Genomic DNA, 19,343 nt, shown 5'->3' with positions numbered 1-19,343 from the left:
GCCAAAATACACACTATACCAAACAGATTGAGCAATAATGCACAATATGCATCATAAACAGGAGCATTGTGCGCATAAAAAATGTACACCATAATATCCATTACATGTTAAGCCACACACCATAATGTCCATTACATTTTATGCCAAACAACATAATGCCTATTAAAATTATGCTAGATAAGTGCTGCTTACCTACATGCTCATTGCCAGGGGTTCCATGCTCGTTGCCATGTGTGATTACATGCTCATTGCCAAGGGGGACACATGCTCATGTAACTGGGGGACAGCCGCCGCCGAGCAGAAATGACAGCCATTGATAGCCTGGCAGAGAGCAGGGGGCTGCCCGGCTGTATTTAGAGCACTGCAGGTCCCGGCTATTTGAAATAATACCCCTTTCACACCAGAAAATGCAGGGATTTACCCGGGAATATGGTTCCAGGATCATGCAGGGACATTCCCAGGCTGACCCCTTATACACCAGCCTAGTCCCTGCACTTTCTGGTGTGAGGGGGAGAGACAACCACTCCCCTCTCCTTACCCTCCTTTAACCAACCAGCTATATCTTCGGAACCAACTGACCCATTTACATGAGACCAGTATCATATTGAAGAACTTTTGAGTGGGCTTTGAATGATTTTGGTCCCGTGAAACTGGGACGTTTGGTTCCAGATAAATCTGTCTTCAAACAACATGAACAGCCATGAAATTACATTTCAGAAAGGAAAAAAAAAAAACGGTTTTCCCGCAATATCTCTGGAACTAATAAACCCATATGGATCAGATTGAAGGCCCAGCGATTTGGGTTAGTGTGTCCCATGTTATCCTACGGGGGAAAAAGTTCCAGCTTTGCCTGGTGGTATCTCTGGTTCCCGGGGGGCTAGAAACACAGGGCCAGGCTTGTTGGAAAGCCCTGACCCTCAGCTACAAATTTGGCCTATTTGGAGAGTGGGCCTGGAGCTGTAGCTCCATCAGGTCCATTGTTAATCCGGCCCTGGTTGCATGCCACTGATGTGTCATTGCAGGTGGCATGTGACATCAGATGCTGGGGGGAAAAAAAAGCCCTTCAGATGCGATGGGAAATCGCATTGCATCAGATTGCACAAGTGTATGGGCACCATTAGTTATACAGATGTGTCCTCATGCATTGTTGATGAAGTCGCAGCAAACAGCCCCTCCCAGTGCGCCAGGGACCATGATAATATGCTTTTGTCAAACACTGTTTTTCACGCCAAAATGCACCAGAATTTAATATTAATATTTCAATTCTGAGTGATTTAATATGCAACCCTTATATACATATGTAAGAGTCTAAATATGCATACACAGTGCTACGATGCAGCAGTTCCGATTACGCTCTGTATAAAGACTTACAAGTGTCACTTACCAAATGAATCCCCATTCACCCGGTGCATCCTAGTCGCCTCACTTTGTGACTAAGTTGCATGGGAACCGGTAGCCCACTCACGCCAGGCATCTGCATAGGGCATTGAGGCTGGGTGTATGAGGACACATCTGTACATGTTCAGCACCCCTACATAATTTTCAGTGCAGAAAAAACTTGTATTATACCCTTTTCATATCACAAAAATAAAAACCTGGGTTATTGCCAGGTCAACCTGGGTCAAAGTGAGTAACCCGGTTCGCGCATCCTGGCATTTCTTCCAGAGTTTAAAGCAGGGTTAAACACGGGTTACATTGTTTACATAGTTGACCCTGGTTCAGTGTGAAAGCGGTATTACTTGACTGAAAGGCCATTGTCTTTCTTACATTGTATTACTGTGGGATGTGTACCCGGTTTCCCCTGCTCCTTAATAAAAATGTGAGAAAGATTTAGAAAATCGTTTATTTGAAATAAAAAAAATATGCATAAAACGGTGTCCTATTACAGAAACAAATCGGGCGGTGGTCCATTCTTCACCTCAAACAGGTGCGGCCAAACTGTTGCCTTTCAGCTGTTGTGAAACTAGAAAAATAGATCAAGAGTGCGTAGCGTACGGAACGTGTGATATATTTAGACACACATCACGCCGGTACACATACCGAGAGATCAGGCACACAATTTAAACCGTAATCAGATAAATCAGTAAATAATAAATAATCGTGACAGATGCAGCTCCCAAAAGTGACTCTGTATCACTTTAATATATAGCACAAAAAATCTCTAAAATAAAGAAAGTGCAAATGACACACTTTTTTAAATAACAATTTCTATGGAAAAGGTGTTGCACGTCACACTGTATTAGTAATTTATACCTGGATGATTTACTGTTTTATGGTGGTACCAAATAAATTGTTATTTTTTAACTGAAAATCGTGCCATTTGCGCCGTTTTGTGTTTGAGATTATTTGTTGTGAAACCACACATCCCAGCATGCCTTGCCATAGTTTTAGCATTCCAATAGCAAAACTGTGGCAAGGCATGATGGGATTTGTAGTTTTACAAATTAATAAAAATTTACACTTGCAATTTAATAAACAAAGATGGGCTGAAAATTCCATAGCTAGCCTATAGGCCATAAATATTACAGATAATAGATAAGTGTGCACAGGCCCAAAAAGTGCTGTGTGTCTAAAGCATAAGACACGTAGGGGTAGAGTTATCAAATTTTGGAGGGAGATAATGTACCAGCCAATAAGCTAGAAGCTGTGTTCGAAAAATGACAGAAGCTCATTGGTTGGTACGTTATCGATCTCCCAAAATTGGAGAAATCTCCCTCATATTCTGAACTGCATTCTCAGGACTAAGGGACAGATTTATGAAGCAGTGATAAGGGAGGAGAAGTTGCCCATTGCAACCAATCAGCTGCTCGGTATAATTCTATATTATGCAAATTATAAATGTAATGTCTGTGCTGATTGGTTGCCATGGACCACTTCTCCTCCCTTATCATAGAGTTAGGTAGTTCCTGCCACGTTTCCAGGCAAATGCTTTGACTGGTGTTTGACCAGTTGATACGTGTGAGCAAAACTTTCCCCGCAGACTGCACAGGAAAACGGTTTTTCCCCAGTGTGAATTCTCTGATGTTTTATGATGCCGGAATAGTCTGAAAATCTTTTCCCACATAAGGTGCAGGGGAAGGGCTTCTCTCCGGTGTGTGTCCTCTTGTGAGTGATGAGGGAGGACACCCATTTGAAGCTTCGCCCACACTCAGGGCATGTGTAGGGTTTCTCTCCAGTGTGTATTCTCTGGTGTCTAATGAGGTAGGCATTACAGGAGAACAGCTTTCCGCAATCGGTACAGGACACGGCCTGTAGGGACTGTGCACCGCTATGGGGTCTCACAGCACCCCGCAAGGTGCCATTCTGACAGCGGCGGCCCGATCTCTTGGCAAAGTGCTGGTAAGCGAAGGGAGGAGACCGTTCTTTTTTTATTTGGGTCAATGGAGGTATGTCTGGAAACTGGTTTGGGGATCTGTTTAAGGATTGGTGGCTCACCGGAGCTGGCGAATCGTTCCTAAAAGTTAACATGGCGCCATAGTCATCTGCCATCATGTTTTGGTGACACTCCTGCTTTCTCTTACCGAATTCTTTCTTTATTTGTGTTTCCAGGAACAGACCTTGAAAAGGATCATCGTTTAATGCACGGTCAATAAGCAAAGCCGTTATGTCATTATTAAGGGCTAGCATGGAGTCCTTTGGCTCCCCCATAATATTTGGAGGGCTGTCTCTTACGTCTGAGTGTTCATTGTTGCGTTCCAATGCATCTTCGTTCTTAGCTTCTGTTGCAGCAGAGGTAATGTCCCAAGCCAAGTATTTATTCTTCTCCACATGTCCCAGCTCAGCATGGCCTCCTCGGCATTGACCCAGGTCATTTTGCCCTTGGTTTAGGCCTAACTGAGAGACCTGCATATGATAGCCACTTGTTAGGCCCTCCATGCAGGAGCCATCTGCAGTAAATAAAGACATTGCTGTGGTGAAAATGTACAGAAATATTAAAGTAACAACCAAACACAATGAGACATTCCTAGAAACTATTGAAAACAGTAGGTGGCGTCACCCATAGCAACCAGACACATTTACTTTCAGTTTATTTGAACTACACTAGATCACAGGTTCTCAAACTTGGTCCTCAGGATCCCACACGTTTCCAGGTCACCTGTGAATTTTTAACATGTGACAGTTGGTGATACAAACGCACCTGCCGGATGACCTGGATAATGTGACCTGTTTAGGGTCTAGAGGTCCTAGTTTGAGAACCACTTGGGTGGTTTTCTTTTTGTAGAAAATCTCACCCTGAGTACCGCAAATTTTTATTTGAATATTGCGTTTCCTGAGTTTGCGCATTGCCGAGCTCCAGTGCATGAATGTTCCATGATGCGAACCAGCTTTCGCCAACTTGTCTCTAAAGCACTCTTCTTCAGTTTCTGAACGCTCTGAGACTTCAATCTAATGATTGTATAAATTAAATAGTAACAACCAGTACCACCTCCCCTCCCCTGACCTCTCCCTTTCACTCATACCTTGCCTAACCAATGGACTTTATGCTATACCATGTGGACGTCCCAACACTACCTAAAACACCCCTTCTACCAGAGTCATCACATTTCCATACACCTCCTCACCGTTATCAGCACCACAATGTTCTCAATATCCCACACCTGCTGGCTCAGTGTCCCCGCTGGTGATAGCCTTTGATTTACTCGATCACACTCAGTTACTTCCCAGTCACTTCCATATATAATACTTCCATATATCTTTTGACTTTTTTGGAAATCCTCTCACCCTTCTACCTCCGGCAACACTCATTTTCCTACTGAGGACCTCACCAATCAACAATTAGGAGAACTCTCCGAAAAACATAAGTACACTTCGCTTTAAAAGGCCAACTTACTTTCAAGTGCATCTTCCTCTTTCACGCGGGTTGGTACATCCGGGCTAGCACTCAGCTGAGGAAGCTCAGGGGACTGATGTGAAGTAAAGATATTTGGGGTGAACTTGCCCAGGCCAAAATTATTTTCATCTACTTCACATTTGCTCAGACACAACCCAAAGTTTGTTAGATTTCTATTGTCTATTGAGAAGAGATGTGCATTATCTCTTTCCACTCTTCTAACTTTTCGGTCTGGACTGTACTGGTCTCCATTGTAGTCTTTTAGATCTCCTTGGTTTATGGTATCTTCGGAACAGGCTGGGGTTGGAACGGTGTTTTGTGAAAAAAGGGATGCTTGAGCAACATATTGTGAGTGGAGTGGGGTTTGAGCGCCATCTTGTGAGCTGGGTGGGGTTTGAGCTCCAACATGTGACAGGAAAGGGTTTTGAGTGCCATCTTGTTTCCCAAGTAAGGTTTGAGCTCCATGCTGTGAGAAGATTGAAACTTGAGCTCCATCATGTGAGCTGAGTGGGGTTTCACCTCCACCTCGTGAGTGGAGTGGGGGTTGAGCGCAATCTTGTAAGCTGGGTGGAGTCTGAGCCCCACCTTGTGAGTTGGGTGGGGTTAGAGCTCCATCTTGTTTCCTTAGTGGGGTTTGAGCTCCATGCTGTGAGAAGATTGAGACTTGAGCTCCATCATGCGAGTTGAGTGGGGTTTCACCGCGATCTGATGGGTTGAGTGGATTAGAAGTCCGATCTAGAATCTGTGCATTCTGCAGTAGATTTGCTGGAACAAACAAGACCTTGATTAGCATTCTAATGATATTGTATGTGAAATTCCTGGTACAAATACTAGATGTACCTGAGCTGGGTACTGCGAGATCCAGACCTCATAATTTGAACATCAATTCACGTATGGAATTACGTATGTATAGAAGTAGAAGGGAATATCAACACTTGCATAAATTAAATGAATAATGGATTTATTTTCAGTATATTAAAATCATAAAGAGCTAGCAAGGGATAAAAAAGGAGGATATCTCTCAGGAGGCATCAACATTTGTGTCACCAGGCTGGTAAAAGTTCTTCTGTTCACTAGAATTCCCTCTTGGACAGTGCAGACTCTACGCCACCAAAACTTGTATATTTAAATGAAATAATCTTTTATACAAAAAAATTCCCCCATTTGTAACCAGTCAGTGGAGTCCCGCCCACATAGCATCCCAACCATTACCTAGGACAGTGTCAATTATAAGGTAGAAAAAAAAAACCACAAAATTGCTGGAGCAATCTAAGCACCAGGTGTTCAAACACTTGTATCTAGTGCGTGTTAGTAAAAGCAGCATCTGAAATGGGTGGCTGTAGCACCTATCAGGTGCACTTATTCCAGAGGCATCACCAGGTATGGGGACACCTAGTGCATACTCTGCATTAGCACTCCTACCCCCCCCCCCCCCACTGCCGCTCAAAAAGGGGGTGTAGCCTAATAGAAATGGGGGCATAGCCTCAAAGTACCCTGATTTCGGCACTCCAGGGGCGAGCCCAGCATCCGGAAAAATCCTGCCTGTCCTCAGAGGCTTGGCTGTGTGTAGTGCCGTTTCCTCCTCTGTGACAGGAGCAGAGTGCTACAGGAGAATATCACACCAATGCATCCGGCTCCTGTCACTGCAGAAGAGCAGCACTTTGATGTCACCCTTTAAAAGATCCACAGGTGGAGCTAATTATCTGTGAGGAGACCTGGAAGTTCCCCAGAGCTTGGGAACCACGAGACTATAGTAAGCCTTAATGCCTAAGAAATTATATTTATTTATTATACTAATTTAGTTACTACAGTTGCATTATGACCTGTCAGAGTCAGTAAAGGCGGAGTGTCTATTTCTTTATAGAATTTTTGAGATTCTGATGAACTCCAATAATAACCAATACACTTTATTCACACTGAATATACTCATTAGTTAGCATGTGTATTTAGGGGTTATTCAGGCCTGATCGCACAGCTAAGAATTTGTAGGCCGGTAGTTATCAATAGACTACGCATGCATAGGGATCATAACGCATATGTGCAAGGCCGTCCGATGATAAAATTCTGCTACTTTTTTTTTATCGTTAGCCGATCTCAAATTGATAGAGGTCAAAGGACAATAGAGTCCAAGTCGAATAAAAAAATGACATAATCGAACAGTGTTAGCTGCATTCTATGCACGGCATCGGGATCGAAAGCAGAAATAGACATGGCTGGCAAGTCTTTTTCTGCTTCGATCTGCCAAATCGAAAGCAGCTCCATGCTTCTCAATGCAGCATCCCCCCCTTGCGCCGTCCCTCTCACCCCCCTGGCCAATGCCTGCATCGACAGCCAGCGGGTCAGGCCTTGTGTATGCGGCATAATAGTTCAGTTTCAGTGATTCCCATGCTTGAGCACAGAGGTCTTCATTAGGATCACAGTTATTTTGATTTAAACCTTTGTGAGGTCGGCCCTCAGATCAGATGTGCTGCAAAATCAAGATCTAGTAGTTTGGCTTCAGGCCGCTACACTTACCATAAAGAGGCTGGTCATCCATATTCGTGAATTGATCTTTGTGCTTTTCTAAATATTCCCATTCCTCCACCGACAAGTACATCGCAATATCATCGCACTTTATCTGCACCTTGGACACAAATAATGAGAACATAGGATTACATCCGAACTAATATGCAACTTTGTTTATCAAGTGACAAATAGTGTTTACTTTCCCTGCACCTCACATTTAAAAAAAATTGCGGGGTTTCAAAAAGGCTCAAATTGAAAAGCATAGCATGCCAGTTATTTCCTTTCTAACTTCCTCACTGATCGTGGCTCTTTGTATTAATCCATGAATGGAGGGAGAATTTAACTGCCGCCCTATCTTGCACAAATGCTCACTGCCCTGGGTATGGGTCGACACGCCTAATGGTTGTAAGGTCGACACAAGCATTAGGTCAATAATGGATAGTTCGACATGATGTTTTCACTTTTTTTTGCCTCAAACATCGACATTGACACTCGCCATGCTTCGGGCACGGTGCCTCGCTACACTCAAAACACTATTCTATTCTCCCTCCACACCCTAGTGTACGGTAGGGCATGAAAAACAGCCGGTCGGCATAAATAAAAAAGCACATGAAAAACTAATTTTGACATTTTGATTGTCGACCTAATGCTTTTGTGGACCTTCCAACCCTGTCAACCTATTTCCTGTGTCAACGTAAGCCATGCGTCACTTATTCATAGTCTGCCAGGTTTTTTTTTGTTAGTATTCAACGGTTCATATTAACCACTATGGGATAAATTTACTAAACGTTGATTTCAAAAATAATAAAAATCGATATTGGGTTTCAGTGGCTAAAACGCACATTTCTGAAAAAATCTTTTATCAAAAACCATCTGTTAGTAAATGTGCAACTTATGGGCCCCATACATCAGCAATTAATTGTGACAATCCTGAGATCTGGAGAGGATTGCCACAATTAATTTTAGATGTGTGGGCTCCCCCTTTTGGCAATCCCAATCAAAAATTAATAGGGATCGCCAATCGATTGCTTAATCAGATTTTTAAACATGTTTAATAATCTGGTATTATCTGCGGATCTTTTTTGTATGTGTGGGCATTCCCAATTTTTCTTCTTCATCTATTTAAGGGCCCCATACATCAGCAATTAATTGTGACAATTTTCAGATATGGAGACGATTGCCACAATTAATTTTAGATGTGTGGGCTCCCCATTTTGGCAATCCCAATCAAAAATTAATAATTGTTTAATAATCTGGTATTATCTGCAGATCTTTTTTATATGTGTGGGCATTCCCAATTCGTCGTCTTCATCTATTTACATTATGAACAGCAATCGATTGGGCAATTTCCAGATATGAGGATGCAATCTTTAGATGGAAAAATCTGCCGATCACTGAAATAAATCTGTAATGTGTGGGCAAGTCAAATAGATTGTAGAATCCATTTATCTGGCAAAAAAATCCCTGTATCTGGAAACCCATTAATTGTGATTGCTGATGTATGGGGCCCATTAGCCCCTGAAACCAGACGGATTTAGATTGATTCGAAATAAAACAAAAATGTAAAAAAATAATTTGAAATAAAACGTATTCATCAAGACATCAGCAGCTGTTCCAGTGAATTGTGATATTAAGTAACACCAAGACCACAGTTCTATTCCCAGTTATAAACTTACATGTCCACCTTGGGCATGCGGCTGGAAGACTGAGTCTAGAAGCGTATTCTCCACATCTCTTCTAGGTCCGCCGGTGGGCTGGTTAGAAGGGAATGAGCCAGAGTCCCCTCGGAGATGAACCTGAGAGTCACTTGGAATTTCTACCATGGAGTTCTTGGTCAGACACAAGTCTCCCGTAACCTGAGGTACACATATATACTGGACCGGTTTCTTCACAATCATGTATTCCTAGAATGAAGGAGGCAGTTACTACATAGATAGTAGGGCGGAGGTTGCTAAAAGATCTGAAGGCAGACTAAGTGGGGTATTCAATCTGTGAATACCCCCTCACTTATTAAATGCTGCCGTTAACGACAGCATTGAAAGATGTCAGATCAGACTTTTTAAAAAGTCGGATCGGTTTGGTCGAAAACAGCCGTGGATTGTCTAATTCACATCCGTTTTTCAAAAATTTGCTGCAGTTTTTGTCGATCTGGTGAATTTCCGACACGCGACATCCAGAATATTGAATTTCGGCTGCCGAGTTTTACAGTCCAAAGAATTGAAAACAGCCCGGGATTCAGACAGTCGGAATCCTGTACTGCATACCCTCCTAAATGGGCCAAGTTGTTCTTTTTGCCGTCAAATTCTATGGGCCGAATGTATTGTGGTGAGAGTTTGGCGGCTAAACTTAAAGGGGTAGTCATTTACCAAGAAAGTTTTTACATTATTGCTGCTGTCCAGCCAAATAGCCAGTTCCCTTGCCTCTTGCCTGACTGGTTGTCTTTCAGATGCAAAGCCATGTGACTAGGATGCGACAGGAGACTGCACTGATTAACTCGATACGCGACTGAGTCTGAATATGCATCCACCGCAGCTATTTTCCATACCATGTTCCGCTCTGCCCCGTTTACAGACAGAGTCAGACACACAAGATTTGAATCTCAAATGACGCAGCGAAGTCTTATGGAACACCGCAGTCGTCTTACTACTACACCGCCTTTTTAGTCATGTGGGACCTGGCGGCTCACTCATGCCAGGCATCTCATATATATTGTATATTGAGGCTAGTGTATGCGGACATGTCTGGGTAAAGCAGTGGACAAGTGGAGACATTGCCTTTAGCAACCAATCAGCTATGAACCTATCATTTTATGCAATGTACTTGGTAAATGCAACCTCAAAACTGGTTGCTATGGACAACCTCTCCACTCTTTTCATGGACTGACACATCACCCGCATAGTGATAGAAATGTATATTAGTTGTAGGTGTATATATGGTGCTCACCTCTCCAGTCATCAGGTAGATGATCTCCAGGATATGGTTGATGACCTTCTCAGTCTGCATAGTGCATCTACTCATCTCCTGACCACCACAGCACAAAGCCCTTCACCACTCGTACCGGTGTGACCTCCAGATGACCTGGATGATATATGTATAATATACACTCAATATGATTGGTCTGGAACGTACCGCAGCTACGAGATACAGGAGCCGTACTGCGCAAAACCAGGGATCGCTACATGCAGAACACAAGATAGTGCATCTGGAAAGTATTCACAGCGCTTCAATTTTCCCAAATTTTGTTACGTTACAGCCTAATTCCAAACTGAAATAAAATCCCCCCCCCCCCCCCCCCCCCCCCCAAAATTCTGCACACACAGTTCCCCATAATAACAACATGAAAAAAGTTTGGGGGCCGATTTTTGCTCAATGCAGCTATAGTGTGTAAGTGCATACTCTGCATTGCCCATACCAACCAATCACAAGCTACCATCCCATTATGTTGTTTTCCGGATCTGCGTTATACAGGAGATTGATTGGCCACTCAGAGCAGGACACACGTGATAAACGGAAGCACGGCACTGATTACCCAGAATCCCTTTCTTTACATTTTTTTGGGACCATTCAAAACTAAAACCCAAGAAACTAGAAGTACGGGACATTTATAAAAAGACCAAAAAAAACCTTTAAAAGGACGGGAGCGCACGATAAAAGGTTGAAGATGATCGGGGATGACATTACAAAACTACCCTCTGACCTTTCATCTGACATGTAGAGCAGCCTTCACGGTTCATATTGTTCATTTAGAAGTCCTCAGATATGGGGGATGGGTAACAAGAGGAAACAAAAACCGCTAATGCTCTCCGATTTCACACCGCTTATACTCGTCATTCCAGAAACGGAAAGAGCTCCATTCTATACCAATGAAACACAGCAGCAAGCGGTGTTCAATTATCCCATATGACAAAAATTCCCACATCCCATATAACTTCCACCCCTTCATTCCAGTGACTGATTCATGGTTGAGATGTGAATCCTTAACTCGGCATACAGGGACATCCGGCACAAAGTTGACACAATCATCATCAACTCCCAAACTTGCTTCTAGCTGACACTGAAGCAATAGGGGATACGGTCATTGCGTCACCAGCATGTTGGTTGATAGTCATTAGGTCGACATGCAGGAAGGTCATTAGGTCGACAGGGTCATTAGGTCAACAGTCAAACGGTCCACATGTGGTTTTTCACATTTTTTTGAGTTGACGTGTCCACAGGCGGTATTTCATGCCCTACCATCCACTAGGGCATGGCGCGAGAATAAAATAGGGTACTTGTGTAGTTTCACGGAGTCCGATCATATTAAAACTCTTTACACCTTGAGTGCGGAGTGAATTTGACAAAATAGGTGTGAAAATTGCCAAGCAAACATTTGTATTCATCATAACGACCTGTAATGTCTCCTTATATAGGAAATATCTCTTCTTTTTTTAACACAACATTTTTTATTTACCTTTATATATCAGATGTGAGCGACGCTGGCATTTCTAGCAGATATTTTGTGCATCTCTCACAGAGATGTTGGCACTCAAAGGTTTAAATGATTTTCTCCAGCATGTGAAACAAGTAGAGATTCATGTACTTCTCTACAAGTGCTTTATGGCAATAATGGTGCGCAACAGGGCGCATCATCCACTTTAGAAGGACAAAAACGCAATTTACATAAAAGGGACGTAGTCCGTAACCAAGTGAAAATAAGACATTTGCTCTACACCAGCTCAGACCCGGAATAGGAGGATATCTGCATGCTAGTCAGAGCCCAATTATGTCAGCTGACGGAGCGGACCACAATCCTAACTTGGATTTAATTGACTGTTTTCAGAACGGCGCATCCACTGGAGCTGCACTGTGAGTGGTCCGCGATAGTGCTGCGGTATGTGTTGGCATGCCCTAATAGCAGCATGCATTTTGGGGGTAACGTTGGCAAGTGATGTTTTTATTGCAAGATGCTTCCTGCGGCATTATAATTCCACGAAGGCGCAGCGGCGGCAACATTTGCGTTCATCTCTCAATCGGGCCTAGAATTACTGGCAGCCTAAAGATTTAATGTCTTGCCTCTGAAAATCTAGCACAGGTCCGGTCTGCATACCTGTGCTGAAATACAGACCACACTGAGCTAGATGCACCGCAGAAGAGAGTGACACCCCAGACAGAGAAGAGGACCTGCAAAGGGTTTGGAATGTGCAGCGTGCTAGAGTGAACACTAGGGGGTAGATTTACTAAGATGGGAGTTCTCTTTCAGATGGACTGTTGCTATCGGCAACCAAACAGATTCCATTATCTTCTAGAAGGTGCTAAATAAATAAGTGAATTTGGTACTTGTTTCCTAGCACGGCGCCCACAATATTAAGTCGTACGACATATAATGGCATTGCATGCTATACACCCGATGCTATGCGATTTAAAATTGTATAAGCCCCTATATGATTTTTAATTGTATAAGCACCCTAATGGGTGCTTACAATGTTAAATGCACCCCCACGCCACCCCCCCACTATGAACTCCAACCCGAAGCGTGGCGAGCGCAGCGAGCCCGCCTGACCTTTGCATACCCCACGTCGGCATAAAGTTGATTTTATATAGTGTTGCAAGCGCAGCGAGCCACTGAGCCCAAAGCGTGGCGAGGGGACGCGCATAACTTCACATGTATTCCGCGTCCGCTCGCCACTCTTCAGGCTCGGTGGCTCTCTGCGCTCGCCACACTATATAACATCAACTCCACGCCGACGTGGATAGTGGGGGTATGAAAAGGTTGGAGGACGTGTAACGCCGCCCGTCGCGGGCTCGCCACGCTTCGGGTTGGCATTGATAGTGGGGGTGTCGTTGGGGGTGCTTTTAACATATAGGGGGCACATTTAACAATGAAAACACCCATTAGGGTGCTTATACAATTTTAAATCGCATACCATTGTATATGGCATGCGATGGTATCCAATTTAAAATTGAATACCATCGGCTGCCATCGCGTAATATCGCATACCATTGTATGCCTTATGGTCTGCGATGCGATGGGCGCCGTGCTAGGAAACAAGTACCGTGAATTCTGATAGCAACATCCCATGTGAAATAGAACTCTCAGTGAAGGTCCCTAGGTATTGTCCGTAACACAATTGATGTCTTTTGAATGTTAGAGGCAATGCTTACCATCTGACCGTATACTCCAGACCTCTAGGACTTCCTGATGACCTGTAATAAAAGTTAAAAAAGAAAAGCACCATTATCAAGTTCTAAAACCGGACACGATGGGAGCTGTAGGGGTAAATGTACTAAGATGGAAGGTCTGTTGAAGATGGGAGATTACCCAAAGCAACCAATCAGATGCTATCTTCTAGAACAGTGGTTCTCAGTCCTCGGGACCCCACGCAGTTCACGGTTTCCAGGTAACCCGACATCTGCACTCATTACTCATTGACACATTTTAAAAGAGCCACAGGTGGAGCTAATTATTTCACTTGATTCTGTGAGGAGGCCTGCAAAACATGCACCGAGGACCGACTTTGAGAACCTGCGCTCTAGACGGTGCTAAATAAATAAGAAGTGAAATCTTATTGGTTGCTATGGGCATATAAAGGTCTTCCCTGCAATCCGTCTGGCACCTGCTCCTGTATTCTGAGTGAGTAGTTTATACCTGCCCAGCCCCCACCCCTTTAGGCATCCCTGCTTACGTGCAGCTACATAGAATGAGCACACACACAATGTGTATGGTATAACTCTCTGATAGTCAGGATTCCAACAGTCATTTCTCTGACATCGGGATCCCGACGGTCAGGAGCCCAACAGGGGGGCAAGAGCATTCAAGCCCCTTTCAGCTTGCCAAGCCGTGGGCTCGGCCGTGGTGCCCCATGAGGGAAAACAGCGGGTGTAAGTCGGTATTCCTACTGTCGGGATTCTGATGTCGGTGAGTCATCCGGCACCCCTCGCACTATACTTTACCTGCAGTATAGCTTTGATCTAGAACAGCGGTTCTCAAACTGTGGGTCCTGACCAGTGTTGGTTTTTACCTATGGGCTGCAGCCCCCCCCCCCCCAGGTAAAATCCGCCATTGTCTCTGCCTAAAGTAAAGCCAGATGCAATCTGTGAGACTGCAATGGCTTCAGTGTGACTGACAGGGACTTCCTATTGGAAGTCCAACCTGCCAGTCACTGAAAGCAGTCCCACTGGGAGGTTTTCCCTCCTTCCGGGATCCTTCTATGTGCACAAATGCGCATCAGCCCCCAAAACAGGTTCTGCGCATACACAGTACCACGCGCATGCGCCGGACCCGGGAATCCGATTAAGCCTCCGGGGGCTGCTGCAAGGGCCAGTGCATGCGCAGTATGTATGAATTTGCAGGGGACTGGCAGCCGAGACCGGGCCGGCATGTGTGGGGACTTTGAGCGCGTCGGAGGGTAAAGGGTAAGAGCCGCCACTGGTCCTGACCCCAAAGTGGGTCCTGACCTTCTCAGCATGGGGTTGCGACTCCATGTTGTTGACCATCAGGCTGCTGACTTTTCTAATCTCAGTCAGTGATTCAAAGAGTCTGAAATATCTGTTGAATTGTCTGTTATTTTAGACTCCTCCCATCACTCTGTGCCCCCACAATGCTGCCATGTATGTGCTGTCTGCTGACTACACGTGTGATGTGATGGGTTATGGTATATCAGACTCCTCCCATCACTCTGTGCCTCCACAATGCTGCCATGTATGTGCTGTCTGCTGACTACACATGTGATGTGATGGGTTATGGTATATTAGACTCCTCCCATCACTCTGTGCCTCCACAATGCTGCCATGTATGTGCTGCCTGCTGACTGCACGTGTGATGTGATGGGTTATGGTATATTAGACTCCTCCCATCACTCTGTGCCTCCACAATGCTGCCATGTATGTGCTGTCTGCTGACTACACGTGTGATGTGATGGGTTATGGTATATTAGACTCCTCCCATCACTCTGTGCCTCCACAATGCTGCCATGTATGTGCTGTCTGCTGACTACACGTGTGATGTGATGGGTTATGGTATATTAGACTCCTCCCATCACTCTGTGCTGTCTGCTGACTACACATGTGATGTGATGGGTTATGGTATATTAGACTCCTCCCATCACTCTGTGCCTCCACAATGCTGCCATGTATGTGCTGTCTGCTGACTACACCTGTGATGTGATGGGTTATGGTATATCAGACTCCTCCCATCACTCTGTGCCTCCACAATGCTGCCATGTATGTGCTGTCTGCTGACTACACATGTGATGTGATGGGTCATGGTATATCAGACTCCTCCCATCACTCTGTGCCTCCACAATGCTGCCATGTATGTGCTGTCTGCTGACTACACATGTGATGTGATGGGTTATGGTATATTAGACTCCTCCCATCACTCTGTGCCTCCACAATGCTGCCATGTATGTGCTGTCTGCTGACTACACCTGTGATGTGATGGGTTATGGTATATCAGACTCCTCCCATCACTCTGTGCCTCCACAATGCTGCCATGTATGTGCTGTCTGCTGACTACACATGTGATGGGTTATGGTATATCAGACTCCTCCCATCACTCTGTGCCTCCACAATGCTGCCATGTATGTGCTGTCTGCTGACTACACATGTGATGTGATGGGTTATGGTATATTAGACTCCTCCCATCACTCTGTGCCTCCACAATGCTGCCATGTATGTGCTGTCTGCTGACTACACATGTGATGTGATGGGTTATGGTATATTAGACTCCTCCCATCACTCTGTGCCTCCACAATGCTGCCATGTATGTGCTGTCTGCTGACTACACATATGATGTGATGGGTTATGGTATATTAGATTCCTCCCATCACTCTGTGCCTCCACAATGCTGCCATGTATGTGCTGTCTGCTGACTACACATGTGATGTGATGGGTTATGGTATATTAGACTCCTCCCATCACTCTGTGCCTCCACAATGCTGCCATGTATGTGCTGTCTGCTGACTACACCTGTGATGTGATGGGTTATGGTATATCAGACTCCTCCCATCACTCTGTGCCTCCACAATGCTGCCATGTATGTGCTGTCTGCTGACTACACATGTGATGTGATGACCTTCTGCAATAACTTGCTGGGGTCCTGTCATTATTTTTATTGTCTGATGGGGTCCCAGAGCAAAATAGTTTGAGGACCCTTGATCTAGATGTATAGATCTCTACTACTTGCGCACACCCATTCCCGGCACAGTACGACTGCACACAAGCCGCGCTGGCACTCTTAAGGGGTGCACACACAGGGCACTAGCTGGGAGATTTTGACTAAGTGATTTTGCTTAGTCGAGATGTCGCTGCAGGAGATATGCCGATGGCCATCCCCAGCAGCAGCCCATGTCTACATTTAATAAGACTGCAGCGTTAATGAAAGTGTTCTTGCATGCAGTGTCTATTGGCCGGGCATTATCACCTGCTGCATACAAACAGGGTGATTCAGGCAAACCTAAGTGATTTTGACGATGTAGTTCTGTTGGAGAAAGTGTGCTATATAAATTAAACTTACTAGTCAAAATCACTTAGAAAAAGTCACCTCATGTACACCCCTTTATCTATGAAAACATTTTTGTTTTTAATAAATACAACCCACAGGGGTGAATTTAATTCAGGCAATGGGTGAAAACTGCAGCCGCATTTAAACCATAATTGCCTCCCCTCCTGCATTCTGCAGGAGACTCCCTGAAATATCAGCATTCTCCCTCTGTCCCTCAGCAATCTCCCTAATTTCACCTAGCCCACATTACACGATTACATTTTTGGGGAAAAAAAGGAATGAGAGATAGATACATTTACATTGAATCATCTGCACCATTTCCCAGCACTTTACCAAGTATAGTAGCTCTTACTGACTGCTTTGGGGATCATCTACATTTGGATATAAGTCATAATAAAAGATTCCTCTCAGATGTAGCAGTACACACCCACGCTTCTAGGTGCCATGTTCACAATCTCTCCATATATGTAACTAGACACGCCCTCTGGGTGGAGCGTGACATGCCCCCTCACTGGGGCACTGTGCAAAATTCAACTACCAACCATAATCTCCCTAAAATAAGTTTTCAAAAGTAGGCAAGTATGATTTAAACACCAGAAACGGCACCCAACATTGCTCTTACATAACACCACTTGGCCCATTAAGTCTGTCCATGTACACATGCTCACACACAAGGGTTAATTTTAGTTGGGAGCCAAATAACCTACTGGTATATAGTTTTTTGTAATGTTGGTGGAAACCAATGAAAGCACGGGGAGCATATACAAACTCCACACGGGGTCATGATGAGAATCGAACCCCTGACCCTCAGTACTGTGAGGCAGCAATGCTTACCATTACACAGTCCGTGCTGCCTGTACACCCACTTGGCTAGCATAAAGCCAAACTCACACTTTTTTTGCAAGATGAGTCTGCCGCTCTGAATTGACCAGGGTGAATGGATTCACCACTAATTGAATTCCCCCATAGATTCAATGTGAAGTCTCCACAACTTTGGGTAAAACTGTACTGCTCAGTACAGTAAAACACATTAACCCGGAATAAGGAAACCCATTTCAACCAAATGTCTACTCCAGATCCTCCGACGTGAATCCTTTCCCCCAGATACAAAATGCACTCCCCACAGAGTCACCGAGTAATGTACAACTGCAGTCACCCTGGCTGACTTCATTATCTGAATTATTAATAATTATCATTGTTAAAGCCAAAGTGACTGCAAATGTCAGCTACAGGTCAACTGAGGGCTGGGCAACACCAGATGTCGATGAACTACACATCCCAGCATGCCTTGCATCAGTTTCAGCATGGCCACATAGCAAAACTAATGCCCAGCCCTGGGTCAACTGGTGAGGTGAGGACTTTAGGCCTGATTCAAACCAGAATGCTGATGTGTAAAGCTGCAGATGACTGCAAGTAGATAGCTGCCGCCCAGACAGAAAGAAAACCCGTCCCGTGCAAATCTGGCCGTGAATTCAAAAATGTCTCTATTCACCCGCAAATCCATACGCAATTAACAAACCATCAAAATCATTTTTCCATTCTGTACAAATGTGAATGAAACAGGTTGATCAAAGCCATGCTGGCATCACAGGCCCGCTCTTAAAATGCCTGGTCACGCCTGTGTATTTCCTGCCACTTCCAGAAAACTTCTGGTTACCACCCCCCAAAATGCCAGCTTCACGCCGGTCAAGCTCCAGCAGTATTGCATTTATGATACATACGCTATTTATATGGCATGAGCGCGACTATCTGTACTCATGAGCAGTTGTTCAATAACCCATAGGATTGCGAATTCACACAGCGGTGTTCAACTCTGAATCAGGCCCTTTGTACCAGGTGGAAACTGTTATGTTGAGGCGGTTCCTAGCCCTCGATGGCAAAGTTTGGCAACATGCGGAACTAAAGCTGAACTATACTCAGATGTAGCATGCCCCAACAGCAAATCTATGGGAGGGCATGCTGGGATATGTAGTTCCACAGATGCTGGAATACCACACACTGCTGAGGTGGGTGAAGGGCCCAATGGGGCAACCCTGTACAGTCCAAGAGAAAGGAATGTTCCAGAATATTAGCTAAGGGCTGGACTGTAGCATAAATGGTGCCAGCAGCACTGCCCCAGTGCCACCATGCAGCCTATGTGTGAGTCCTATGTCCCCCAGCTAACACCAACTGCTCTGATTCTGCCACAGCTCCCACCGCCTACTACAAATGGCTGCTGCTCAGCTAATTAACCAGCATTATTACCAGCAGCACGCTACTAATCCCCAACAACAACAGGATCCTTCTGCCCATACCTGCTCCAGCCTCCTCCGCCGCTCTCACACCTCATTGGATGCCGCCGTGACATCCTAGGCTCCCGTTGCCTCGGGCGCCGCCGGGGGCTGTAGTCCAAATTCCCCTGTTTCCTACTGACCAACTGCCAAATCGAACTACATTTCCCGGCAAGCCTTGGGAGCCTTTTACTGACAGCAGCCAATTACAGCGCTGACGCCGCAGGAGGCTGCCGGGAATTGTAGTGCGCGGCGA

The 19,343-nt window shown here is 44.9% G+C and overlaps 1 protein-coding gene across 5 annotated transcripts in view; it reads right to left on the bottom strand.

Moving 5' to 3' along the window:
* LOC146036146 (uncharacterized) overlaps positions 1 to 19,228 on the bottom strand; it is a 38,005-nt gene extending 18,777 nt beyond the window's left edge. Inside the window, exons 1-8 of one of the 5 annotated variants that reach the window (XM_083159989.1) lie at positions 19,112 to 19,228; positions 13,478 to 13,519; positions 11,034 to 11,191; positions 10,280 to 10,414; positions 9,013 to 9,240; positions 7,346 to 7,454; positions 4,832 to 5,596; positions 1,000 to 3,887 (exon numbers count right to left, since the gene is read on the bottom strand). In XM_083159989.1, coding sequence (XP_083016115.1) covers positions 2,896 to 3,887; positions 4,832 to 5,596; positions 7,346 to 7,454; positions 9,013 to 9,240; positions 10,280 to 10,354 — 2,169 coding nt within the window. In that variant the 5' untranslated portion in view covers positions 10,355 to 10,414; positions 11,034 to 11,191; positions 13,478 to 13,519; positions 19,112 to 19,228 and the 3' untranslated portion in view covers positions 1,000 to 2,895. The other 4 variants (XM_083159986.1, XM_083159987.1, XM_083159988.1 and 1 more) reach the window with 4 other exon arrangements.
* Positions 19,229 to 19,343: the final 115 nt, after the last annotated feature.

This window comes from Crinia signifera, chromosome 9 (assembly GCF_055691185.1).
Source record: "Crinia signifera chromosome 9, ASM5569118v1, whole genome shotgun sequence".
NCBI lineage: Eukaryota > Metazoa > Chordata > Amphibia > Anura > Myobatrachidae > Crinia > Crinia signifera.
The sequence above is the reverse complement of the archived record's forward strand: the minus strand, read 5'-3'. Positions and strand labels throughout refer to the sequence as shown.